The 24,425-nt window shown below is 39.4% G+C and overlaps 1 protein-coding gene across 7 annotated transcripts in view; it reads left to right on the forward strand.

Annotated features, from left to right (window-relative positions):
* LOC126210649 (echinoderm microtubule-associated protein-like 2) overlaps nt 1–24,425 on the forward strand; it is a 664,635-nt gene that overhangs the window by 591,338 nt on the left and 48,872 nt on the right. For 5 of the 7 annotated variants that reach the window (XM_049939974.1, XM_049939973.1, XM_049939977.1 and 2 more), the window contains 6 exons: nt 6,495–6,650; nt 11,951–12,100; nt 13,809–13,881; nt 18,075–18,128; nt 20,026–20,127; nt 23,611–23,706. In XM_049939974.1, coding sequence (XP_049795931.1) covers nt 6,495–6,650; nt 11,951–12,100; nt 13,809–13,881; nt 18,075–18,128; nt 20,026–20,127; nt 23,611–23,706 — 631 coding nt within the window. The remainder of the gene's footprint in view (nt 1–6,494; nt 6,651–11,950; nt 12,101–13,808; nt 13,882–18,074; nt 18,129–20,025; nt 20,128–23,610; nt 23,707–24,425) is intronic. The other 2 variants (XM_049939976.1, XM_049939979.1) reach the window with 1 other exon arrangement.

Here is a 24,425-nt window from a genome sequence, read left to right on the forward strand (position 1 = left end):
GAATACCAGGTGAGCTGAGGTGTGAATCGAAATTTAGGCTGAGGAGTGAGGTTTGCTAGGTTAGTCAGTGCAGTTGAGCAAAGCCACTGTGATGTAGTAGTTAACACATCTGTGCAGTTATCTGGAGACATGGCTTCAAATCTTGGCCTTGGTACAAATTTTCATTCATTGTTTCAGTCTATATATATATAATCTCATAAATCTTTCAGATTTGCTAAGGTCTCTGGAACCATAGAGTTTAATTTGGTCAAACACAAAGATTTAATGAATAATACTATCATATCTAGGGTTCAGAGTGGAGTTAAGAACTCTGGTACAAAAGTATTTAATAACTTTTCACAGAAGATAAAAAAATTGGAAATTCCTACCTGTTCAAAAGAAAATATATAAACTTTTTTCATTAACCATTCTTTCTACAAATTATATGAATATCTAGATCTAGTTATTAAAAAGTTCTGTTGGTTGCATGGCACATTGCAGTGTTCATTGTAAAGTTAAAGGACAAGTAACAATGTACCACAAAGAGGAATCAATATTTATAGATGAATGTAATTATTTTCATTCAAGAAATAACATTTTAATGAAGTAAACATTAAGGTACCAACAGTTGCTAAACAGCAACTATTTAGTATAACTGAGGAGACAGTATGTTTTAAGGTAGCAGCCTTATTTTCTCATTTTTTCAATTAAGTTTATCTGGCATAAGCATGAATAGCATTAAAGACTATAATGAAGTTTTATTGTTAATGCGGTACAAAGACTGAGACCTTAACATATTAATTTTTTTTTTTACAAATTATGCCCCAAAAATTGTATTTTTATTAATTAAAATGCCATATAATGAATGATATTATACACAGACATATAAAGATAGTTTTTAAAGTTCAAAATAAAGAGTTACAAATTTTTGAAGGTCACCATCAATAAAATCATGAGTGTACTCATGTACTGGCCTTTGACTTAAATATCCTGAAACTTAGTAGTTTTTTTAGTTTCCGTGTACCTAATGAAGTTGAACCATGTATTTCAGAATGGTTTACTGTGAACAGAAATCTTGGTGGAGCTGGTTATGGCACAGTGGGCATTTTTTCTCATACTGCTCATGAGCACTCATCAGTCATCTGACAAGTTGTCGTTATTTTCAAACTCCAATGAAGTGTAGTATCTCATTTTTCTTTGCTTTCCAAGGCATTAAATTCAATTTCAAACTTAGGATCACTATAGCCATCTATTTTTGGAAACACTACCTAAACAATAGTATCGAACAGGGGCTAAGAGCTCGCATTTTTTGTCAGCTGTCCAAAGCTACACACAGTAAAGACAATATCTATTGGCAGTCACCTCAAACAAAAGATGACAGCTAGGCTACAAATGTAGGACTGGATGCTCTTCAATGAACAAACATTTAACCATTAGTGCTGAAATGGATATAAATGAAGTTTTATTTTCATGAAATGTCTTTCTTAAGTTTTCAGAGTATATGTGGGATTTTAAGTTTCTGTCAAAATAGTAAGAATGAGATAACTTTGGACTGTATGTTAAGGGGTAGAATAAAATATAAGTGAGAGAATAACTTGATAAATAGGCAGAGGTTCAAGTCCCGGTCCAGCAACTGGTTTTAGGCTGTCAGGAAATTTCAAATCAGTGCACAGTCTGCTGCATAGTGGAGTATTGGTTCTAAACACAGCCCTATAGTGGTGGCTAAGACATTTCTCCTCAGTATAATTTCTTCCATGAGTCATAGGCCCATAGGTGTTCAGGAGAACTTTCATAAATTTGCTATTTGAGGCTCTGTTGTCTAATCTCCACAATGTTTCCATGAGGCAGCTGTTCATAATAATATTAAGATGCGAGTGAGTCAATCACATCTGGAGATGATGAACAGCTGCTTCTTGAAAGTAACATGTGGTTTAGACAATATGATTTAGTGAGTGCTATGTCTAAGAATCTTTGAGCAATGTACGTGAAGTTTATAAGTTAGGATGATAAAATTTAGACCTAAGACTGTGCAGTGGATAAAAGTCCTGTACACAATTTTGAATTATAAGGTCAGTTAATTAAATGGCAGTTGACAGTATCACTTGACAAGTTTTTGTGCTCATTGCTGTGTGTTGTGACCCCATGAACCAAGTGTCTTCATCCTGGATGGTTACCAGTTTCTCTGACCTGAAAAGGTAGACCAGAGATCTTGATGTGATCTATCCACCTGCTCAAGGCTCTTCTCCGCAGTCTCTTGCCCTTCATCTTCTCTTCCATGATCATTCTCTTTAGGTTTTCTCCATCTCTTCTCACAATATGGCCAAAGAACTGGAGAATTTTTGTTTAACATGAAAAGAAATGGCCATGGAGACATTGATTTGGTCAATAATGGGTATATTTGTTGTTCTTTCAGTCAATTTTATCCACAGCATACTGCTCCAGCAGCAAAGCTCAAATGCGTCAACACACTGCTTGTCTCTCGCAACCATAAAGGAGATGGAAAATACGAGTGTTTCAACAAGCTGGACCATTCTGATGTTCATTATTGCTTTGTTTTGTCAGATCTTGGTGAGAGGCCTCTAGCCACTCACCTTGGCATGATCCATCTTCATGGCATCTTCACACCTTCTCCCATGTTGCTGATTGGTGGCTGACCACGTTAGAGTGAGGAAGCCTGCAGGGCCTGATGAGATAGCTGCAGAACTAATCAAGTTGTTCCATAGTGTTTAGGAGGAGAGTAGTATCCCAGAGGAATGGAAGAAGAATATAATCATAACACTGCATAAGTCATGACTGCCTATCATCAGTAGTCTATAAATTCTGTACTTGAGTATTGTAAATGCAGCTGAGAAGGGGATATGAGGAACTGGAGGAGGAGCAGGCACAGGGTGCTAGTAAGCCAGTGTGGAAAACACGGAACCACATCTACATTATAAGAACAGTCATTGAGAAGAGCATAGCCAAGAACTGGGACATTTGTCTCACATTTCTCAATGTTAAAGCTGAATTTTGACTCTGTGCCAAGGGAATAAATGTGGGAAGCACTGGTAGCAAAGAGAGTACGAGTGAAATATACGAATTCCTTGAAGTGTGTGTATGAACAACCAGTGGGACTGGTTCATATTGATGTTGAAATGTCATAATAATTCCGAATGGAGAATGGAATTGAGCAAGTTTCTAATGAAGTAACAAAAATGTGTGAGTGGTGAACCCAAAATACAAAGCTTGAAATATGAAGACAGCAACCAGTCTATCTGAAAACATTGATGTATGGAGGTGCTATTGTATTGGTGGCTGACACACCAGAAAGACTTAAGCAGGCCATATTGGAATGGTATGAAGAACTGAAGAGGAATGGGACAATAGTGTATGGAGATAAAAGCAAAGTACTTTGGGTTTCTAAACAGAACAGACAGGAAGAACAACTCTATATACTTTGTAACGGAAAGCCTCTTGAAGAAGTAGACAATTTTGAATGTGGTGGTGGAATAGAACAAGACATTCTGAATAGAAGTAAGAAAGCAGCTTTAGCCTCCCATCAGATGAATAACATGATAGGGAAGAAAGATATAAGTAAGGAACTAAAATGCAAATTTACACTGCAATTATGTCACCAATTACAGCATATGGTATGAAGAGTTTGGCACTACAAGAGAAGCACGTAAGTAGAATTACTGTCACTGAAATAATGCTTATGAGGAGAGCTGTAGGAAAGACCAGAAAAAATATTTAGAAATGAAGGAATTTGAGAAGAGAATAGGCAGAAGAAAGCAATTTGTGTGGTGGTTGAGGGGCATCAGTTGAGGTGGTATGGGCATTTAAGAGAACGGGAAAGGAAAGAAAAGCTAAACTAGTATTTGAAATGTGTGCGCAGGGAGGAGCTGGACGAGGAAAATCTCGCATTACGCCAAAGGACAAGGTCAAAAAACTTGGGCAGAGGCATGGAAAAATAATTAGGGAAATGGGGAGATAGTGTGAGAATAGTGTGGAATGGAAGAAGTGTGTAGTGGGGCTACACTGGTGCTTGAAAGTGTAAGAGATGGAGAAGGAAGAAGAAGAAGAAGAAGAAGAAGAAGAAGAAGAAGAAGAAGAAGAAGAAGAACAATTACTGGCTACAGGTTACAGGAAGCTTTTGAGAGCCAGGAGGGCCCTGGTTTTACGTTTGTGGCACACTAACAGCCACTGTGCAGGAAGCGGCAGTCACACTCGAGTGAGAGGCAATTAGTGGTGGTCTGCTGAACCTGCCTCACCTTGCTGAGGTAATGCCACCGCACTGGCTCCATTGTGCTGCCAGCTCATGCCTCTCGCAGTTGCAACACAGCTGTGAGGCCACAGAAGAGAGGAAAAAACTGTTAAGGTCACAGGAAGTGCTCAAGTCCTCCATTTCATTATGTTTTTAGCTGTCAGGAAATTGAGGCAATTTATTTTCATGTCAATTCTTTACAGATAGGTTCTTAGTCCTTAGTGTGATTCATAGTACTTCTCTTTCCAATATAAAAACGTTTCCTTTTCTTGTACACATTGTGTATATAAACACTGGTGATGTTTTGTATACAATGCATGTACAGAAAATAAGTGTCATTTTGGAAAAAGACTTATAAAAACATGTTTTCAAACCAAAATTTATATTACAAGAAGAACATTTTTAAACTATTTTTCTATGTAGTTACCACCATTGTTCAGACATTTATCATGGTGGGAAACCAACTTTTCTATGCCCTCTTCATAGAAAGATGCCACCAGTGAAGGCAGCCACTGCTGAACATATTTTTTGCTTCATTTTCTGCTAGAGTTCCATCCCATAGGTGAAACTGTCAATGTGATATGATGCTATGAAACACTGAGAAAACATTGGTGCAAAATCCAAAACAGAAGGCATGGGGAGCTCAATCAAAGCATAGTGTTTCTTCATGACAATGCACGTCCCGTCCCCATTCTGCTGGTTTCACTCAAAACCTTATTCGGCAATTCTGTTGGGAGCAATTGTCACCCACCAAACAGCCCTGATCTCTCACCTTCTGACTACCACTTGTTCTTGAGCTTTAAGCATGGTTTTGGAGTAATGTGCTACTGTGATGATGATGATGATCCAAAAAATGGTGTTCAGCGGTGGCTGTCTTATTAAAAATAAAGAAGCAGCATATTCCATGAAGGAAAAAACAGCAGACAGTTTTATAGTCACTTATGTAGAATGGGCAAGAACAGACTCACAAGGAATATTCTAAATTTAGCCCATTCAATGAAAAAAACCGTAACATAACAGTAAAGCAAGTAAAACATTATATTGAGGCAACTGTAGCATCACATAATCAACCATGATAAGATCCTGGGACAGCTACTAATGTGTCAGAACTGTACACATTTCTTTGCAGATCTGAAGAAGACAGGTGCTGTAAACTGTCCATACACTGCCACTTGCCCCTGGTATGGCTGATAGTGTGAGACTTCACATAGCAACACAGTGGCACGATGTGAAAAATGGTTCCTTGTAATGAAAGCAGTACTCTTACTTGTCGTCCCTGTGTGTATGCGAGGGACATGGTGGGTTTGGGGGGGGGGGGGGGGGTTGGATTTTTCATCTTTAATGTGAGAATTAAATTAATTGTATAATTTCAAGAAAAATGATAGCCTTGATACTTGCCAATGGAGTGAGAGAGAGAGAGAGAGAGAGTGAGTGAGTGGCTCTGAGCACTATGGGACTTAACTGCTGTGGTCATCAGTCCCCTAGAACTTAGGTTTAAGTAGTTCTAACTAACCTAAGGACATCACACACATCCATGCCTGAGGCAGGATTAGAACCTGCGACTGTAGCGGTCACGCGGCTCCAGACTGTAGTGCCTAGAACCGCACGGCCACTCCGGCGGGCAAAGAGAGAGAGAGAGAGAGAGAGAGAGAGAGAGAAGGGGGGGAGGGGGGGGGGTTACAAGAGCTATTGAAAATGAAATTCGCACAAAAGCAGAATATACTCCCATTGATGAAATAAGAAAGGAGAACATCAGGAAGAAAGTAAGGGTATTTGATACAAATGAAAAGATAGAACAAAACTATAAATAGCATTAGCACCTCTAAGGAATGTAAAATGGAAGTTGCACAATAAATGCTTTTCTTAATGAACTGATTAGTCGGAGAGATGTAGAACACTTGCAGAATCAATGGGAAGATGATGTCAAACTTACATTTGAGTGAAATGGACTATATTGTTGATGTTTATTATTATTATTATTATTATTATTACAACAGAATTAGGATACAGTGGTGAAAAAGTATGGTTAATGTATTTGAACCATTTATCTGATATGTTAATATATTGAAGTGTTCTTTCATAATATCAATTATTATACCTGTGACCCAGGAATGAAGCAACAAACTGAACTTTGCAGTGTGTTGTTATTCCTGTTATGTTCTCCATACCGGTCTGGTTTCATCTTTCATGCAGTTGTGATTGACTTGTGCTTATTTCTGGACAGTTTCAATCTTCTCGCAGAAGTTTTGCATTGGTGTGGTATTTATTGCAGGACGAGAGATGCGAGCTACAATGAGGAGGAGGGCACGGTGCGGTTCTTCTTGCGGGGGCGGCCCATCATCCTGCACGCACCTTCTCCTCTCATTGAGGGCTTCGACCTCAGCAAGGTCAACCCGGCGCCTCACACCAGGCTGAAGCTTGAGTGGGTGTATCCTTTACCAGTCATTGTTTCTTCGAGGAAAGAAGTGTGAAATAATTCTGGAAATAACAGGTTCTATGTATTTCATGATGTCTAATTTAAATTCCCTATCCACTTTCATTAACATTAGATGACATTAGTAAAGAATAGTAAGCTTCTGTTCATATCCTTGTTTGTAAACCCTGATTTTTCTAATACTGCAACAAGGTGGTGTGGGTTATGAGCATGTAACAGAACAATTTGCACTTCATCGATGGCACTCAACTTTCTGCTGGATTTTCTGATGGATACGAAAGGCAGAGCAGTAATTTCCTGGACGCCACTTGAGACAGAACTTTGTGTAGATGTCTTCATCAAACATCAGTGTAGCTTTGGTTTATTTTACAGAGTCTTTAGAAGAAATGTGTTTGACCCTGATACAACTTTATCAACAGCAACCAACATTTTTGTAAGTGAAGCCTTCTGCAGCTGTTGTCACTGTCAATAAAATTCTTCAGGGTCTGTGACCACATTGTCAATACATAAAACTCTCCAAAGTTTTGGCCACTGTTACAAACAACCTTCATCAGTGTGTTGAGCTAACAGCTAACTTTTTCTCACTAAGCAGCCAGCTCAATGTCCTGAGGAAGGCCATATACAACAGTTGCTGAAATGTTGGAGAATTTTGCATATTAACAATGTGGACTCATATGCTGAAGAATTTTGCTGGCAGAAACCAATATTGCTGGATACTGAGCATCCAGATTATGGGAAAGAAACCTTAAGAGGTGACAGTTTGAAATGGGGAGAGTAATGGGTACAACAGCAAACCTTTTCAAAAACAATGCTAGTGCTGCTGTCAGGATTTCATAGAGAAAGGGATTAGAAACTGGATTAAGTATGGTAATTATGGTATAGTACTGTTACCATCAGAGAATTCTTAATTATTTAAAACTGGTGTGATTAATCGATGTGTGTCACTTGTGCGTCTTCAAACTATGGTAGGGTGGTTCAACTTTTGAACTGTACCAAAGTTGTTCTTGAAGCTATTGGTGAGAAGGGCACTGACAATTTTGTGTAGTACTAAACTAAACCACATCTGAACAGGCCTCAGGAGGCCCATCGGTACTGATGGATCACCTTGTCATTCTCAGTCGAGAGGCGTCACTAGATACAGATATGGAGGAGTATGTGGTGAGCACACTGCTCTACCAAACATTGTCAGGTTTTGTGGCCAGTGCTACTACTCCTCAGTCAAGTAGCTCCTCAGTTGGTGTCAAGAGGGCAGCATGTACCTCATTTGCCAATAGTGCTTGGCAGAACTGGATGGTCATCCATCGCAGTTACCTTCGGTGCCCTGCCGGAACTGGTGTTCCCACTGTGGCAAGGCTGTTGGACAATCTTCTGCAGTACATTGCACTAAAATTAAGCCACACTTGCCAGTATTTCCAGTAAGTTCACTGGAAGTTTGGACACATGCTGTGAGGTTGTGCTTGTTTGCTGCAATGACCACACTCTTCCATGGAAGCAGACATCAATTAGTGAAGGGTGCCCCATGTCTGAAACACAGAACATGAAGTAGTCATTTTGATGGTGCCAGAGGTTTTCTTTTAATTGGCAGTGGTCTATGGGGTGGATTTGGTGAGAACAATCATAGCACTGAAATCTTTGCATAACTCTCTCTCTTCCCTGCCTACCTATTCATGACAAATTCTACTACTGTTTCTACATTTCTGCTGCTGTTGGTATTACTCTGTATTCTTCAGAACAAAAATCCTTCTTCTTCCCATTTCACTTCACTGACTTAATAGTATTTAGATTGAGTCTTTGCATTTCTTTTTCCAGATTTTCCACCCTCCCTACCCATGTTCAGTCTCCTGAAATTCCTTGCTCCAACTAATAGAATGTTACCCCCCCCCCCTCCCCCCCCCCCCACACACACAAACACAACACACACACACAAACACAACACACACACACACACACACACACACTTTTTTAAGTGCTCCTGGTGGACAGAATATTCCATCATCTTTAGAGTGTGCATCCAGGAGTATCATTTCTTTTTCTGATATTTTGACTGGTAACCTTAGTAAGGAACAGAAAATGTTGTAATTACAGTAGGATTTGTCATGAAGGTAGAGCAGAGTGTGAGGTACTGTGACCAGTTTAGTGACAATAATATCCTCATAAGTACTGACAGTGAGCACCCCCTCCCACCCACACAACCTCCCCCACTTAATGGAAAAAAAGAGGAATTATCCAATTGGGGTGGAAATCGATAGATGTGATGTACATGTACACAGAAACAAATTATTACAGTTTTAGAAAAATTGAACAATTTATTCAAGAGAAAGAGCTTTACAAATTCATCAAGTCAATATCATACTGATCCACCTCTGGCCTCTATGCAAGCAGTTATTCGGCTTGATGTTAACTGATAGTTGTTGGATGTCGTCCTGAGGGATATTGAACATAATTCTTTCCAACTGGCACATTAGATCAACAAAATTCCAAACTGATTGGACAATCCTACCCATAACATTCCAAACTTTCTGAATTGGATGAGATCCAGTGACGCTGGCGACAAAGATAGGGTTTGGCAAGCATGAAGACAAGCAGTAGAAACCCTCGCCTTGTGCAGGTGGGCATTATCTAGCTGAAATGTAAGGCCAGGGTGGCCTTATATCGTTGACATAACACTGTGGTTCAATGGTGCTGTGGATGGCAATCAAAAGGAATGACACCTCAGACCATCACTCATGGTTGGGGCAATATGGCAGGTGACAATCTGTTTGGTATCCTACTGCTGCCTGAGGCATCGCCAAACATGTCTCCAAACACGTCTTCGCTGGTCGCCAAGACCTATTAATCTCATTGACTGTAGTTGAATTGTCTTCAGTGATGAGTCCAACTGCAAATTTAGCCCTCATGAATAGTGAAGCAATGTCTGGAGACATCCTGGACAGTGGTGGGAAACCCACCTGACTAGCACCCCCTATGGCCTGACAACCTGGAGTGATTGTCGGGGTGCAATTTCTTTTTTTAGCAGCATCCCTTGGGTTGTTGTCCGCAGAACCCTTACAGCACAGTGTACGTTGACAGTATCCTAGACCTCGTTTTGTTCCCTCTCGTGGCAAGCTATCCTGCATTTATATTTCAGCAAGATAATGACTGCCTGCACACGGCGAGAGTTTCTACTGCTGTTCTTCGTGCTTGCCAAACCATACCTCAGCCAGCAAGATCACAGGACCTGTCCTCAATTGAGAATGTTTGGAGCATTGTGGGCGGGCCTCTCTAACCAGCACAGGATTTTGATGATATAACACATCAGTTGCACAGAATTTGGCATGATACCACTCAGGATGACATCCAACAACTCTGTCAATCGAAGCCAAGCCAAATAACAGTTTGCATAATGGCCAGAGGTGGGCCAGCATATTATTGATTTGCTGAAGTTTTGAAGCTCTTTCTCTTGAACAAATCTTGCAGTTTTTCTGAAACTGTAATCATTTGTTTGGCTATACATGTACGCCCCTTCTACCAATTTCCCATCCCATTCAGGTAATTGTGTTGTATACACACACACACACAGGGTGTTACAAAAAGGTACGGTCAAACTTTCAGGAAACATTCCTCACACCCTCACACACAAATAAAGAAAAGATGTTATGTGGACATGTGTGTGGAAACGCTTAATTTCCATGTTAGAGCTCATTTTAGTTTCGTCAGTATGTACTGTACTGTACTTCCTCGATTCACCACCAGTTGGCCCAATTGAAGGAAGGTAATGTTGACTTCGGTGCTTGTGTTGACATGCGACTCATTTCTCTACAGTACTAGCATCAAGCACATCAGTACATACCATGAACAGGTTAGTGTTCATCACGAACGTGGTTTTGCAGTCAGTGCAATGTTTACAAATGTGGAGTTGGCAGATGCCCATTTGATGTATGGATTAGCATGGGGCAATAGCCGTGGCTCGGTACGTTTGTATCGAGACAGATTTCCAGGATGAAGGTGTCCCGACAGGAAGATGTTCGAAGCAATTGATCGGCATCTTAGGGAGCACGGAACATTCCAGCCTATGACTCGCGACTGGGGAAGACCTAGAACGACGAGGACACCTGCAATGGACGATGCAATTCTTCGTGCAGTTGACAATAACCCTAATGTCAGCGTCAGAGAAGTTGCTGCTGTACAAGGTAACGTTGACCACGTCACTGTATGGAGAGTGCTACAGGAGAACCAGTTGTTTCCGTACCATGTACAGCGTGTGCAGGCACTATCAGCAGCTGATTGGCCTCCACGGGTACACTTCTGCGAATGGTTCATCCAGCAATGTGTCGATCCTCATTTCAGTGCAAATGTTCTCTTTACAGATGAGGCTTCATTCCAAAGTGATCAAATTGTAAATTTTCACAATCAACATGTGTGGGCTGATGATAATCCGCACGCAATTGTGCAATCACGTCATCAACACATATTTTCTGTGAACGTTTGGGCAGGCATTGTTGGTGATGTCTCGATTGGGCCCCATGTTCTTCCACCTACGCTCAATGGAGCACATTATCATGATTTCATACGGGATACTCTACCTGTGCTGCTAGAACATGTGCCTTTACAAGTACGACACAACATGCTGTTCATGCACGATGGAGCTGCTGCACATTTCAGTCGAAGTGTTCGTACGCTTCTCAACAGATTCAGTGACTGATGGATTGATAGAGGCAGACCAATTCCATGGCCTCCACGCTCTCCTGACCTCAACCCTCTTGACTTTCATTTATGGGGGCATTTGAAAGCTCTTGTCTACGCAACCCCGGTACCAAAAGTAGATACTCTTCGTGCTCGTATTGTGGACGGCTGTGATACAATGCGCCATTCTCCAGGGCTGCGTCAGCACATCAGGGATTCCATGCGACAGAGGGTGGATGCACGTATCCTTGCTAACGGAGGACATTTTGAACATTTCCTGTAACAAAGTGTTTGAAGTCACGCTGGTACGTTCTGTTGCTGTGTGTTTCCATTCCATGATTAATGTGATTTGAAGAGAAGCAATAAAATGAGCTCTAACATGGAAAGTAAGCATTTCCGGACACATGTCCACATAACATATTTTCTTTCTTTGTGTGTGAGGAATGTTTCCTGAAAGTTTGGCCGTACCTTTTTTTTTTTTTTTTCAAGCATGTAATACTACCCCTGATGCATGCCGGAAAGAAGATAGGATATGTTTACCTTTGTTGGTTACTCAGTATTTTTCTCATTGTTACCTCCTCCTTGTTACCACTGCTAAAACAAAATGTGGGGAAGTCCTTGACGAACAACAGGTACGGCTACCGAGGGCGGGACTGTCGCTACAACCTGCAGCTGTTGCCAACTGGTGAGATGGTGTACTTCGTGGCGGCAGTGGTGGTGCTGCACAACGTGGAGGAGCAGAGCCAGCGGCACTACCTGGGACACACTGACGACGTCAAGAGGTGAGTGCTGCCACCTGACTGCAACCACTTTGTAGAGACCTACTGCTGTCCTTTAACATACCACAAGCAGGTTGGTGCTTCCAGAAGGAAATTTGTTTCTTGGTTGTTGTTGTCATTGTTGTTGTTTTTCCAGAATGAAACTTCTGGTTATTATTGTCATCTTCACTGTGAAGATTGTTTAGATGCAGCTCTCTATACTAGTCTATACTGTACAGGTCTCTTCATTTCTGGACAACTCCTGCAATCTGCTTACTGCTAAATATGTGAGCTGTTAGCCAAAAGGCCTTCTTCTAAAGTAGAACACACACACACACACACACACACACACACACACACACACACACAAGCGTGCGCGCGCTAGCACATCTCTCGTGCATTCTGGCCTCAGTGAGCAGAGGCAGAGACAATGGTTGCACGCACATGTGCGTGTGTGTCAGACCAAAAGGCTCACTTGTTTAATAGTTTTTTGGTATGCTTCTCTGTGTCTCAGAATATCCACTCTGGGTTGAGTAGCAGTCTATCCTTTGCATAATATTGTCATTATTCATTATTCCATACTGGATTTTTCATTGTTGAGAGTCTAAGTTAATGTGGGTGAGCAGGAAAAAGAAATCCGTAATGTTTGGATACAGCATTAGCAGTGTCCTGCTCGATACATTCACGTCATTTAAATATCTGGATGTTATGTTGAAAAGTGATATGAAGTGGAACAATTATGTGAGAATTGTTGTAAAGACATTGAAGCAAATCAGAGGTGGGGTGCTAGGGTTGTTACCGGTAGGTTCAAACAAGACACAAGTTTTAGGGAATCCCTGGAGGGAAGGCGATGTTCTTTTTGATAAATACTATTGAGAAAATTTAGAGAATGATATTTGAATCTGACTGCAGAAAGATTCTTTCCTCCCAACATACATTTTGCGTAAGAACCATGAACCTACGAGAAATTAGAGCTCATACGGAGGCATATAGACAGTCATTTTTCCCTCGCCCTATTTGCAAGTGGATCAGGAAAGGATCAGACAAATACCATAAGTAAACACTTCTGTCAACACTTGACATTAATTAATGGATAAATTGTTGGCCAGGGTGTTGCAGAGTCTTTGCGTCAGATGTCTATTTGTGATACAGCCCATCACAGGGAACAAATTTCGTTAGAGGCAAAAGTTCGCTGGCGCTTTCCAGTGACAGTAGATGTCCTTTTCCACTTGCTTATGCCCCAGATGAGTGGTAGGCATGTGGCGTGGGTATGCCTTGTGTGTTGCCTATAATTCATTCGTCTACTCCATACAAAAAGGGGTGGCTCACCAAAATTGAAGTTCCTGATTTGCTTCTAAAATATCTTGTTCCACATACACACGCACTCATTCTTAAGGTTTTTTTCTTAAAATTACCCTATAAATTTTGTAGGGAAGGTCTTATGCAGCACACCTGGTTAGTATATCACTGCTAGTGCAGTGAAATCTCATTGTCCCACAGGTAGCAAATACTAAGGGGCACCTAGTGTCCCCAGGAAGTTTCAGCAAACATTTTGTTCCCAATCTCTCTCTCTCTCTCTCTCTCTCTCTCTCTCTCTCTCTCTCTCTCTGACTCCATCTGTTCCCCCTCTCCCCCACTGCCAGACTGTTTTCTGCTGACAGGACTAAAGATTGTCCAAAAGTTTGCATGTCCCCTTAATATATGCTCACAACACTTAAATTTTTCTTTTCAGCCTGTGTGTCCATCCAAACAAGTTGCTGGTAGCAACAGGTCAGACAGCTGGGCACGACCGCCGAGAAGGCAGGGTGAGTAAATGTTTTAAGAAGATGGTACTCATTTGTAGTTTTCCATGCTCTATATAAGTATGTAGACTGGTGCTGAAAATAGTGTTTAATGGATATCAGCATTGCTGCCATTAAACTATAGTTAACATGGTATGTATGAATGGATGTGTCCAATCTACTTACACACACACACACACACACACACACACACACACATCAATGATAGTAGTGTATCCGCACTAAACCAAATGTCGTGGAGCTGTCATGCTATCACAGAAATGTGTGTGGCATCTGTTCTGTTATACGTGTCCAGCAGAACAATTTGTGTGTGTGTGTGTGTGTGTGTGTGTGTGTGTGTGTGTTACGCTGATGGGCATCAAAAGTGCAACACCACGAAGTCAACACATGACAAACATCAAAGCCACACGGACAATGCTACAACGTTGACTGTTGGTAAGGCAGCCATTGTTGCAGCTTCCCCTGATGTGTGAACAGAGAGATGCAGTGATAGTGGTGTGCTCCAGAGTCATTACTGAGTACTGAGTAATACCACATACACGAACTGATGATGTGACCAGTACTGTTGTTGGGTGTAAAACTGTCAGTGCCCTTTCTCTGTTGCCATGTCAGAGAAAACTGCGACAGCGGTTACCATTTTGACAGTCCGTGGTGCTCCAGCTATCGCTGCACAGTCTATGTGATGACTTGTCTTGCTACAGACAAGCACATTTCCTAACTCTTTGTGAATTACACAGCTGCACAGATGAGTGAACAGTATGTCTGTCCTTTGATGCACTATTCACATGAGACTTCTTAAGACCCTGCACAAAACAGAATATGGTCTTCTAGAGCCCACTGATTTCCTTTTCAAATTATGGTTCTGTGATCATGATCAATGCAGGCAGGAATGTAGTGGAAATAAATCATAATCTTGCTAGGCCACAATCTCAGCTCTTTCAAAGCCTGACGTGCTGGTATAAGGGGCAATCAAATGAAAACAAACAGCAATCAGAAGAGGACTGTGGAATGGTTCCATTCGAAAGTAATCACCATAGGTATTACTACATTTATTCCACTTAGAGACGATATGATCAATGGCTGTTTCATAGAATGTGGGTGGTTGGTTGTTGACAGAGCCACAACTGCACCCACTCCAGCACTTCCTTGTCCATCTGAAACTAATGTCAACACACGTTTTTCTTTAGATCGCCAAAGATGTGACAATTACACCATAAAACTTCCAGGCTGTGCAGAGGGTGTTGCAGCATTCCCCAACCAAGCTGCTGTAGCATAGCCTTCGTCTGATTGGCAGAGCAGTGGGAGGGGGGGGGGGGGGGCTATATCTTGCAACATGATGATTCCCTCTGATGGCATTCGTGGGCATTCTGACTTTATGGTGCATTGCTGTCTCTGTAAGGAGTCTTCATAGTGCTGCGCATTGATAGTCGTTCCATGCACAAGGAACTCAACCATCACAGGGTCTCTGCAGTCGAAGGAGGTCATCGTAATCTTACTGGTTCTTGTGTGAATAGCTTTGTTTCTTTTGGCAGGGGAGATGTGGAGTATTTGCACTAGTGGCTTGATCGTTTTCTGTCGGAATGGTGTCAGGCGGAATTGTCCTGTTGCGTGAAAATGCCCGCCTCCACACTGCTGATTGGACGAAGGCTATGCTTCAGTGATTTGGTTGGGAAACACAGCAACACCCTCCATACAGTCCAGATCTTTCACTGTGGTATGTGATATTTCACATATTTGGTGACGTGAAGAAAGATGTGTATGGATGTCAGTTTCAGTTAGACAAGCAAGTGCAAGAGTGAGTGCGGCTGTCGATCCATTAGCAGCCAACTGTGCTCTACAAAACAGGAATTGATTCCCACCTTCCAGTAGGTAAATGTCTTAACATATGTGGTGATTACTTTCGAATGGAACCATTCCATGGACCTGTTGTAATGGGCGTTCAGATTTCATTTGACTGCTCCTCATACACATTTCTCCTTCTTGGTAGAATCTTCCCATGAACACCATTTTAAATAGTGATTTGGGTGTTAGAAGCCATCTACATATTTTCTTAACTAAAGAATGCAGATAGCACTGCTTTACTTCATGTGGTTGTGTTGAAATGCTAATAACTACCATATCGCTCACATTTAACTTTTGTTACAGGAGTTCCAGTTTAAGTGACTAGCAATATATGTGTTCTGTAGTAAATAACTTTCCTTGGACTTTCTTTTGTGTCCATTCCTTATCAAGTATATTGTGACAGTCATTGGCTCACAGTGACATCCAAAGCTGTTCTTGACATAAGATACCCAGTACTATCTAGGAACACACTAGTAAGTTTTCAGTATTTGTGAAGCAATAAATCATAAAAATGTGTGTAGTTATTTGTACAAATAAGTCAGATCTAAATATCCTCCAATTTTGGCGGTCTACATTAAGAGCGGCTATGTTCAGATTAACAGCCCACATTAGGTAAGCTCGTATGATATGTTCTATTATCAGTACTTTCTAAATTAGAATAAGAACCAACCTTTCTTATTCATCAAAAACACAATAACAATACATGGTAGTGAGTTATATTTCTGTGCAATTACATATTAGTTGATGTGACTCATTGGCAGCCATCAGAACAAGAAGTTAAGTTTAATGCAATTAAACAATTCATGAATTCAACATGTAATGGAAAATGCTGGCATACACAAAGATTACACAGCTGATTGTTACTTAAAAGTGTTGTATTTATACTTTTTTCAGATGGAACAAGTTAAACAATGAAATTTTGTGGCAAATTAAAAGTGTGTGCCAGACAGAGACTCAAACCTGGACCCTTTACCTTTCACGGGTAAATACTCTACCCAAATGAGTTATCTAGGCATTACTCATAACCTGTCATCAGAGCTTTACTTTTGTTTTTGTCTCCTCTCCTGCCTTCCAAAATTCACAGAAGTTCTTTTGTATATCATGTAGGACCAGCACTCCTGGAAGGTGGGAGCTGAGATACTGGTAGAAGTGAAACTGTGAGGGGAGGTTATGAATCTTGCCCAGGTACCTCAGTCAGTAAGAGCATTTGCCTGTGAAGGCAAAGGTTCTGGGTTCAATTCCCAGTCAGGTGGCACCACCACCACCACCACCACCACCACCACCACCACCACCACCACCACCTCCTCCTTCTTCTTTCTTAATGTATGCCCTGTTCATTTCTTTTCTTTCTTTTTATCACATTCATTTTTGCTCTTCTTCTCTTCTCAGTACCTATTTATTTTTCATTCTTCTCATCCATCTTATCCTTTCCATCCTCTGCCATGTCCACACCTCAAAAGCCTCCAGCCTTTATCTGCCTTCCTTCCTCATTGCCCATATTTCAGCACCATACAGCAGGACACTCCATACATATTGCTGCAAAAAATTCTCCTTTGCTATCTTGTTTTTAATTTCTGTGCTACTCTTCATTGGTTTGTATCTTGTTTTGGACATGTTCTAATATTTCTCCATTGAGCATTATCTACAATCTTTTACTTCCTCTTTTGCGTCCTCCATGCAGATTTTTATTCCTTTAATCATGCAGTTAGCTTAAATGGTATCCACTATATCCTGAACTTTTTTTCGCCTGTTGCTAGAAGGATCATGTCATCTGCAAACGTCAAACACTACATTCTTCTTCCTTTTGTTTTTACACCTTTATCATCTACTGGGCAGTGATTAGTCATATTTTCTACAAGGGTAGGAGACACAGGAGTCTTTTCTTAGTACTTTTCCTAGTTCTACCCAGTTGGTAATTTCTCCTCTCCATTTCACTGATAGTTTTTTATTTAAATATAATTTGTAAGAGATCTGATTTCCTAATCCGCTTTCTTCTCCCAGTCTGGCAAACAGATTTAATCTGCCAGGAAGTTAAAACTCGGTACACAGGCAGCTGCAGTGTGCAAATTCTTTCTGGGCATCTATGTTTTGCAGCATTTCTGAAAAGACATCCCCTCATATATCTTTAATCCCATTATAGTGGTCTATTTTAGTTGTATATATTAACATAAAAATTCATTGTTTGTATTGGAGGATGTGGATTATGCTGTCAAAATGTTTGGAAATGAAAATAAATGAATAAATGTATGTATGTATGTATGTATGTATGTACGTGCAAGCAGCATGGAGTATGAAAGCTGTGAAGTAAGAGTTATGACAATGAAAGGAGTTTTCTCTCTGTTGTTATGCTATAGTCATGGAGACTGAATCCACCGCCTGACAGAAATGCTCCGGAGGCGGAGATGTGGGTACGTCAGTATGTTACTGCCTGAGGAATGCCCTGTCCTGTCTTATGTGTCTTCCTCCTACTGCCTTGGCTGTTTTGTGTCTCTTCCCTGAAATTTTGTGTTACTAGTTCTGGATGTTCACCTTACATCTTAAGGAATGACTGGGCTTTATGGAAATCTTTCTCGCTTTTAATGTATTGCTCCTACTCCACTGTGTCTCTGTTAATCAAGCACTTTTGTTTTCGGAGGAATGAGGGCTAGGAAGGGAGGAGCGGGGGTGGGGGGAAGAATTTCTACTGACATCAATGATGTACATCACTTTCTTATAATTTGTAGTTAATTATCTCTTGTTTTTTAGATGCATCTGACAGAAGAGAATTTATATCACTTTCAGGTTTCTTTCCTGCACCTTGCATTTTTCTAAACGTAAGGATAGAGTTTGATCAAACACAGCAGGCTTTCACCAATGGTATTTGTATCTTTGTTTTATGGGCATTAGGCATAGTATAAAGCATGTTTCTGTGCATAACATCTCATTTACAAATACAGGAGACATCATCTGAAACTATAAAGACATAGCTCATTAATTTTAAGAGGTAAACTTACTTAACAAGACAAAAAAGTTTGGTAGTCGATACTTGCTAAAGAATTATACATTCAAAAGTTATCTTGGTGTTAATATCTTCTGATGATGTCTACTGTAGTTAGAGGTCAAACATTAAGGACAGATACATGCTGTAGACCATGGCCTAATGCCCATAAAATTGTCACCAATGGAAAAATATTTTGTTTTCCCTGCGGCTCCTGTAGTTTTGATCCTGCTTGATTCTTAATCTAATGAATTTTCTGAAAACTAAAAATTCAGGAGTTCTCTATTTATATTTTTTATTTTATTTGTGTCACACCAGTGTTGCTTCAGGTGTTTGTTTCGGGTGCTGGCCTTTTGTCCAAAGTATTTTTAAACGCAAGAAACAAAATTGTACTGGTACACAGTGCACTAGTGATGTTCCGCATATGTTAGGTGTTTTATTTATTTTAAGAGACTGTGTAATTAATTATATGGATGTATCACCATTGGAGAGAAAGGTCTTGATAGCAAATCTGAGTTTAAGCTGGCATTGTTCTTTGTCTGTCAAATAACACAGCAGGACTCACACACTCTCATCACTGGCATAAGTTAACTGAACAATTCTACAATATTTTCATATTACTGAATAATAACATATTTATCTGGAGGTGTGAGGAACTACATGTGTACTCAAATTAATAAAAAAATTAACTATAATTTAAATTAAAATCAAACCACTCAATGTGTGTTCATAAAAATTTTAACATTTATTATGTAAGCTAAGGAGGTCTGGTCTGTGTGATGGGGCAACTGACTTTGTGTTAAAGAAATCAACTAAATTAATTTAAAAAAAATAATTCTGACTATGCAATTAACAGGTACTTCTAAGAGCTTTATGTTAAATAAATATCTAATGTTATTTTTATCGTTTCAGTAACACACATAAATAACATGTCAAGATATAAATTATGAGAATAGTAATTCAGTTTGTAGATTTTTATGAAAGATACACATCGTGAGTGTATGTAAAGCAGTGTGTGAACATAAGAAAAACATGTGATAGCTGCGGTTAAAACATATTTAATATTAATGTGAATTTTTTTTTATTTCTGTGTTACAAAATACCTTAAAATGGTTGGCTATAAACTATTGAAATAATTATTTTCTTATTCTTAGTTTGGAGTTCTGTTTCATATTATGTACAGAGTTAGGTAACAGAAAAAACAGCCACACCTGACAGCCACTTATCTCTCTTAACCTTAATTACATCTCCACATACCATTCTCATCCAGAATCTGGTAAAATAAAATAATGTATTTCTTTAACTGATGGAAGCTTTTCCCGACACAGCCTCACATCCGGATCTGGAATTCGGTGAGCCTGGCCACTGTCGCAGTGATTGGCATAGGCGAGTTTGAGCGCTCCATCTGCTGTCTGACATTCTCCAAAGCAGTGAGTAATTTACCAATACAGTAATCATAAAAAGAGTTTTTATTTGTTGTTAAATACAAGAATTTTCAAATGTGGCTGGGATTCATGTGGATCGGTGCAAGATTTTTGTGCTGAGCAGTTCAAAATGTCTTGTTTTATTCTACAGGACAGTCATTACATATTGAAGTGTCCTGTTTTTCCAATGTAGATGCTTCTAAGAATCAAATATTCTCCTGAATAGAATATATGAACCAATGGCCACCCAGTTATTCTGAACACAACAGCCGAGAGAGATGCAATACAAGAAGTGAATTTGTATCGCAGACACCCAACTGTTTTGCAAGAGGTGCACACTTTCTTGTTCTCAAAACACAATTATTTTACGAACACACCTTATACAAAACTTCTTCTGTTTCTTAAAGTTGTTCACATATTTCCTGAAGATTTTCCTCTGAATCTTTATGTTCCTGATTTTTCATTACTAAATACAGCATATGTAATAATGAAATTTATCCACTGAGGTGCTTGCTGTAGGATCTGAAAACAGCTGTGTACACTTCATTGTTATGTGACCATGTGCTCATATACTGTGAGCACCATATTTCATGTAGCTACATATCTAAATATATAGTTGTGCTATATCTATTATCTCTGCAGTCTCATGTTCTTGTTGGGAATGTTTGTTATTAGTATCCAGGTACTAATATAGTTTTCTTGCTAACACAAAATCAACAGTATCAGATTGTTATTCCATTTCGTTGCTGTAGCAACAACCAGAGATAATTTTTTTGCTAGTTTGTTGCTACATCGTAAACTGGAGACGTATTTTCCACAAGACATTTGAGATATTACTCAACTTCTACATACCTTCAATTATTTTGTGTTTTATTTATATCTTCAGAAATTATGTATCATTCCTTTCTTTCTTTCACCTAAACTTTTTTACCCTTTGTAATTAACTTTCCAACACAAGTGGATAAAGCCAATAGGACCGTAATAGACAAATTTCTTTTTGATAAAGCTCAAATCAAGAAAATAACTGTACACACAGTAACAAATGCTCACTTTGGTCCTGATGCAGAGTTAATTAGAATAACCAAGATAATACCTTACAGTATTGATACTCCTCAGTAGGAATCAATTAGAATAATTACTGATTCCATGACAATGTTTTTATAAATGGTTTACAAGAGGAGTGGGAGGAAATTTGTAATGAACCAAATGCTGATGTTAAATTTAATCTTTCCCATGATAAATTCATATCATTATTTGAAAATAGCTTTCCACATAAGCTAATCAGAAAGGCCATTAAAGAGCCATGTAAAAGACCATGGAGCACTAGAGAGATTAAAGTATCTTGTGAAAGAAAGAGAGAAATGTATCCATTGGCAAGAACAAGTAGATATCCTGTAGTTGTTGCACACTACAAAAACTACCTAAAATTAATAACGAAAGTTATTAAAAAATCAGGACACATGAACATTGTCAGAAATCAGTAATTCCAACAACAGACTTAAAGTTATGTGAAATGTAGCGAATCTAGAGACAGGACAACTGGGCAAAAAATAGGATAACATTATTACTAAATTAACATTCAAGTGTTAAACGTGGAGAAATCCTTATGTATGAAATGTTTTCTTTTATTATGCCATTCTTTAAAATGCACACTTTAGTTATGTATCAAATGTGTTCATTTATTATGTATGTTCTTTTAAAATGTATACTTTAGCTTTGTGTGATACCTCACAATAGTTATATTTCTTAAGATTTAAATTGTACATTACTCATGACGACATCGATTGCATGTAAATGCTTAAAGATGGATCAATAAATAAATGGAAGGGCTACAAACAAGTCATCACAGGTAGCAAATGTTTTTAATAATCATTTCTTAAATGTAGAAGAAAATATAGGGGCAAACAGTTAAAGAGAAAAAGTGCAGCAGTATGTTCAAAAAACACCTTTCATAAAATTCAGTTACATGAAAGTATCAAAAAATACTCCCTCTGAAATTTAAAATATATAACTAAATAAATACTGTTTTTAGCCTTGTATCACAATTTTTTTAATGTTACTGCACAACCAGGGTTTCAGGTTATAAGCGCATTTTCAAGTACATTACTGATTCCCAAAGATGATAGTGCACAGATAAACATGATGACAAGGCAAAGATAACCATCTCAACTTCTTTAAGGTAGCTTAAAGTACAATTATGTCAATGACCATTTTTACCAAATTACATATATTATTACACATTCACCAATTACGCTACAATGACCGGACTAAAGATATGCATCAGCGAAGATATTTTTAACTATGATGGACTGGGGCCCAAAGTTTTGCTTCTATCCTGGGGTTGTGATCTCATCTAAAAGAGAGGTTTGCTGGATGAATAGTAGGTGTGGAGATAAACATATCAGTTTTTTAATTTCTAAAATTTCTAATTGGTTGAGTTCTGTCAGTACTACCAGATTTAATTCAACTAAAATTGGTTACTGTTGTCTGACATTCAATTACGTTCCCCTTGTAAGCTATTTTCAAGACATTATCTGCTGCCCTAGTCCTTTGCCATCTTTGACAGCATTGCAATGTCACTGGCAAATGTCAAAGTTTTAATTTCAATATGTAATTTGCTTTCCAGATTTCTCCTTGGTTTCTTTCACTGCTTGCTCAATGTACAGATCAAATAACATTGTGAAAGACTACAACCCTGTCACATTCTCTTCTTAACAACTCGTTTCCTTTCACATTCTTACTCTTTCTTACAACTGCAGTCTGGTTTCCATAGATATTGTAGGTAACTTTTTGCACCCTGTATTTCATACCTGCTATCTTCAGAATTTCAAATAGTGTGTGCCAGTCAACATTGTCAAAATCTTCCTCTAAATCTACAAATGTTATAAACATTGGCTTGCCTTTCTTCAACATATATTCTAAGATAAGTCATACAGTCAGATCTGTCTTGCATGTTATGAGTACGTCTCTGGAACCCAAACTGATTTTCTTCAAGGGCAGCTTTTACCAGTTTTTTCATTTCTCTGTAACTAATTTGCATTGTTATTTTACACCTGTGTCTTATTTTGCTGATGGTTAGGTAATATTCATGCCTGTTGGCACTTGCCTTCTTTTGAACAGAAATTACTATATTCTTCTTGGAGTTGGAGGGTATTTCACCTGTTCCATACATCTTAGTTAACAGAAGCAAATAACTTGAAGTTTGGAATTAAATAATTAAAGAGGCAATGGTAAATGACACTAAACTGTCTAATACTTCAGTATAAATACATGACCACAAGGAACCAAAAAAAGAATAGCTCACACAGATATATACCAAAGGTTGGAATTATTTACTGCATTTATTTTAATCCATTGAACTCCTGGTAGTTTGTCTAGGCAGTGGCACTATATGTTGGGTGTGCAGTTACTCAGTTAAAGGGTATTTTTTGTGCCCTCATTTATGCACTGTTCAGAGATGCGCTGAGTGTGTGTACTGTGTTTTTACAGGATGGAGGGACCCTGCTGTGTGCAGTGGATGAAGCCCCTGACCACAACATCTCCATCTGGGACTGGCAGAAGAGCCACAGGATCACAGAGACCAAGGTGAGGATTTTCAAGCCAGTTTTCAGAACAGTGTTCATTATGAATAGTAATTGTGGAAAGAAGTGTTGTAAATGATGCCAAGTGTTGATCATGGTGGAAGTAACATAGCAAGACAAGATCCTTCATAAAATACTCACTGTATTTGTGGGAAAAAAAGGCACTGATGAATCACAGCTGACACAGATGCCCTGTTTGTTTTAATACCCATAGTGGAGGTGATGGAGAACAGGGAGAGAGACGAATTGGGGGTCATAAATGCTGAGTTCAGCAACCTGGACGTGTGAGTTCAGCAACCTGGACGTGTGAGTTCAGCAACCTGGACGTGTGAGTTCAGCAACCTGGACGTGTGAGTTCAGCAACCTGGACGTGTGAGTTCAGCAACCTGGACGTGTGAGTTCAGCAACCTGGACGTGTGAGTTCAGCAACCTGGACGTGTGAGTTCAGCAACCTGGACGTGTGAGTTCAGCAACCTGGACGTGTGAGTTCAGCAACCTGGATGTGTGAGTTCAGCAACCTGGACGTGTGAGTGGAAATTACTTGCAGAGGGATTTCTGGCTGAAGCTCTCTCACAAATATCTCGATCCTCATTAATACCTCTCTAGTACTTTCAGCCACAGGCGTTAACAGTGCTGCAGCTCACGGTTGTACAATTTCTCTCTTAAACTCCTTAGTTTCTGAGAATTGCCCAGCTACCACCTTTCTTGTGCCTTTCATAGTTC

Source organism: Schistocerca nitens, chromosome 10, assembly GCF_023898315.1.
Source record: "Schistocerca nitens isolate TAMUIC-IGC-003100 chromosome 10, iqSchNite1.1, whole genome shotgun sequence".
Classification (NCBI taxonomy): Eukaryota; Metazoa; Arthropoda; class Insecta; order Orthoptera; family Acrididae; genus Schistocerca; species Schistocerca nitens.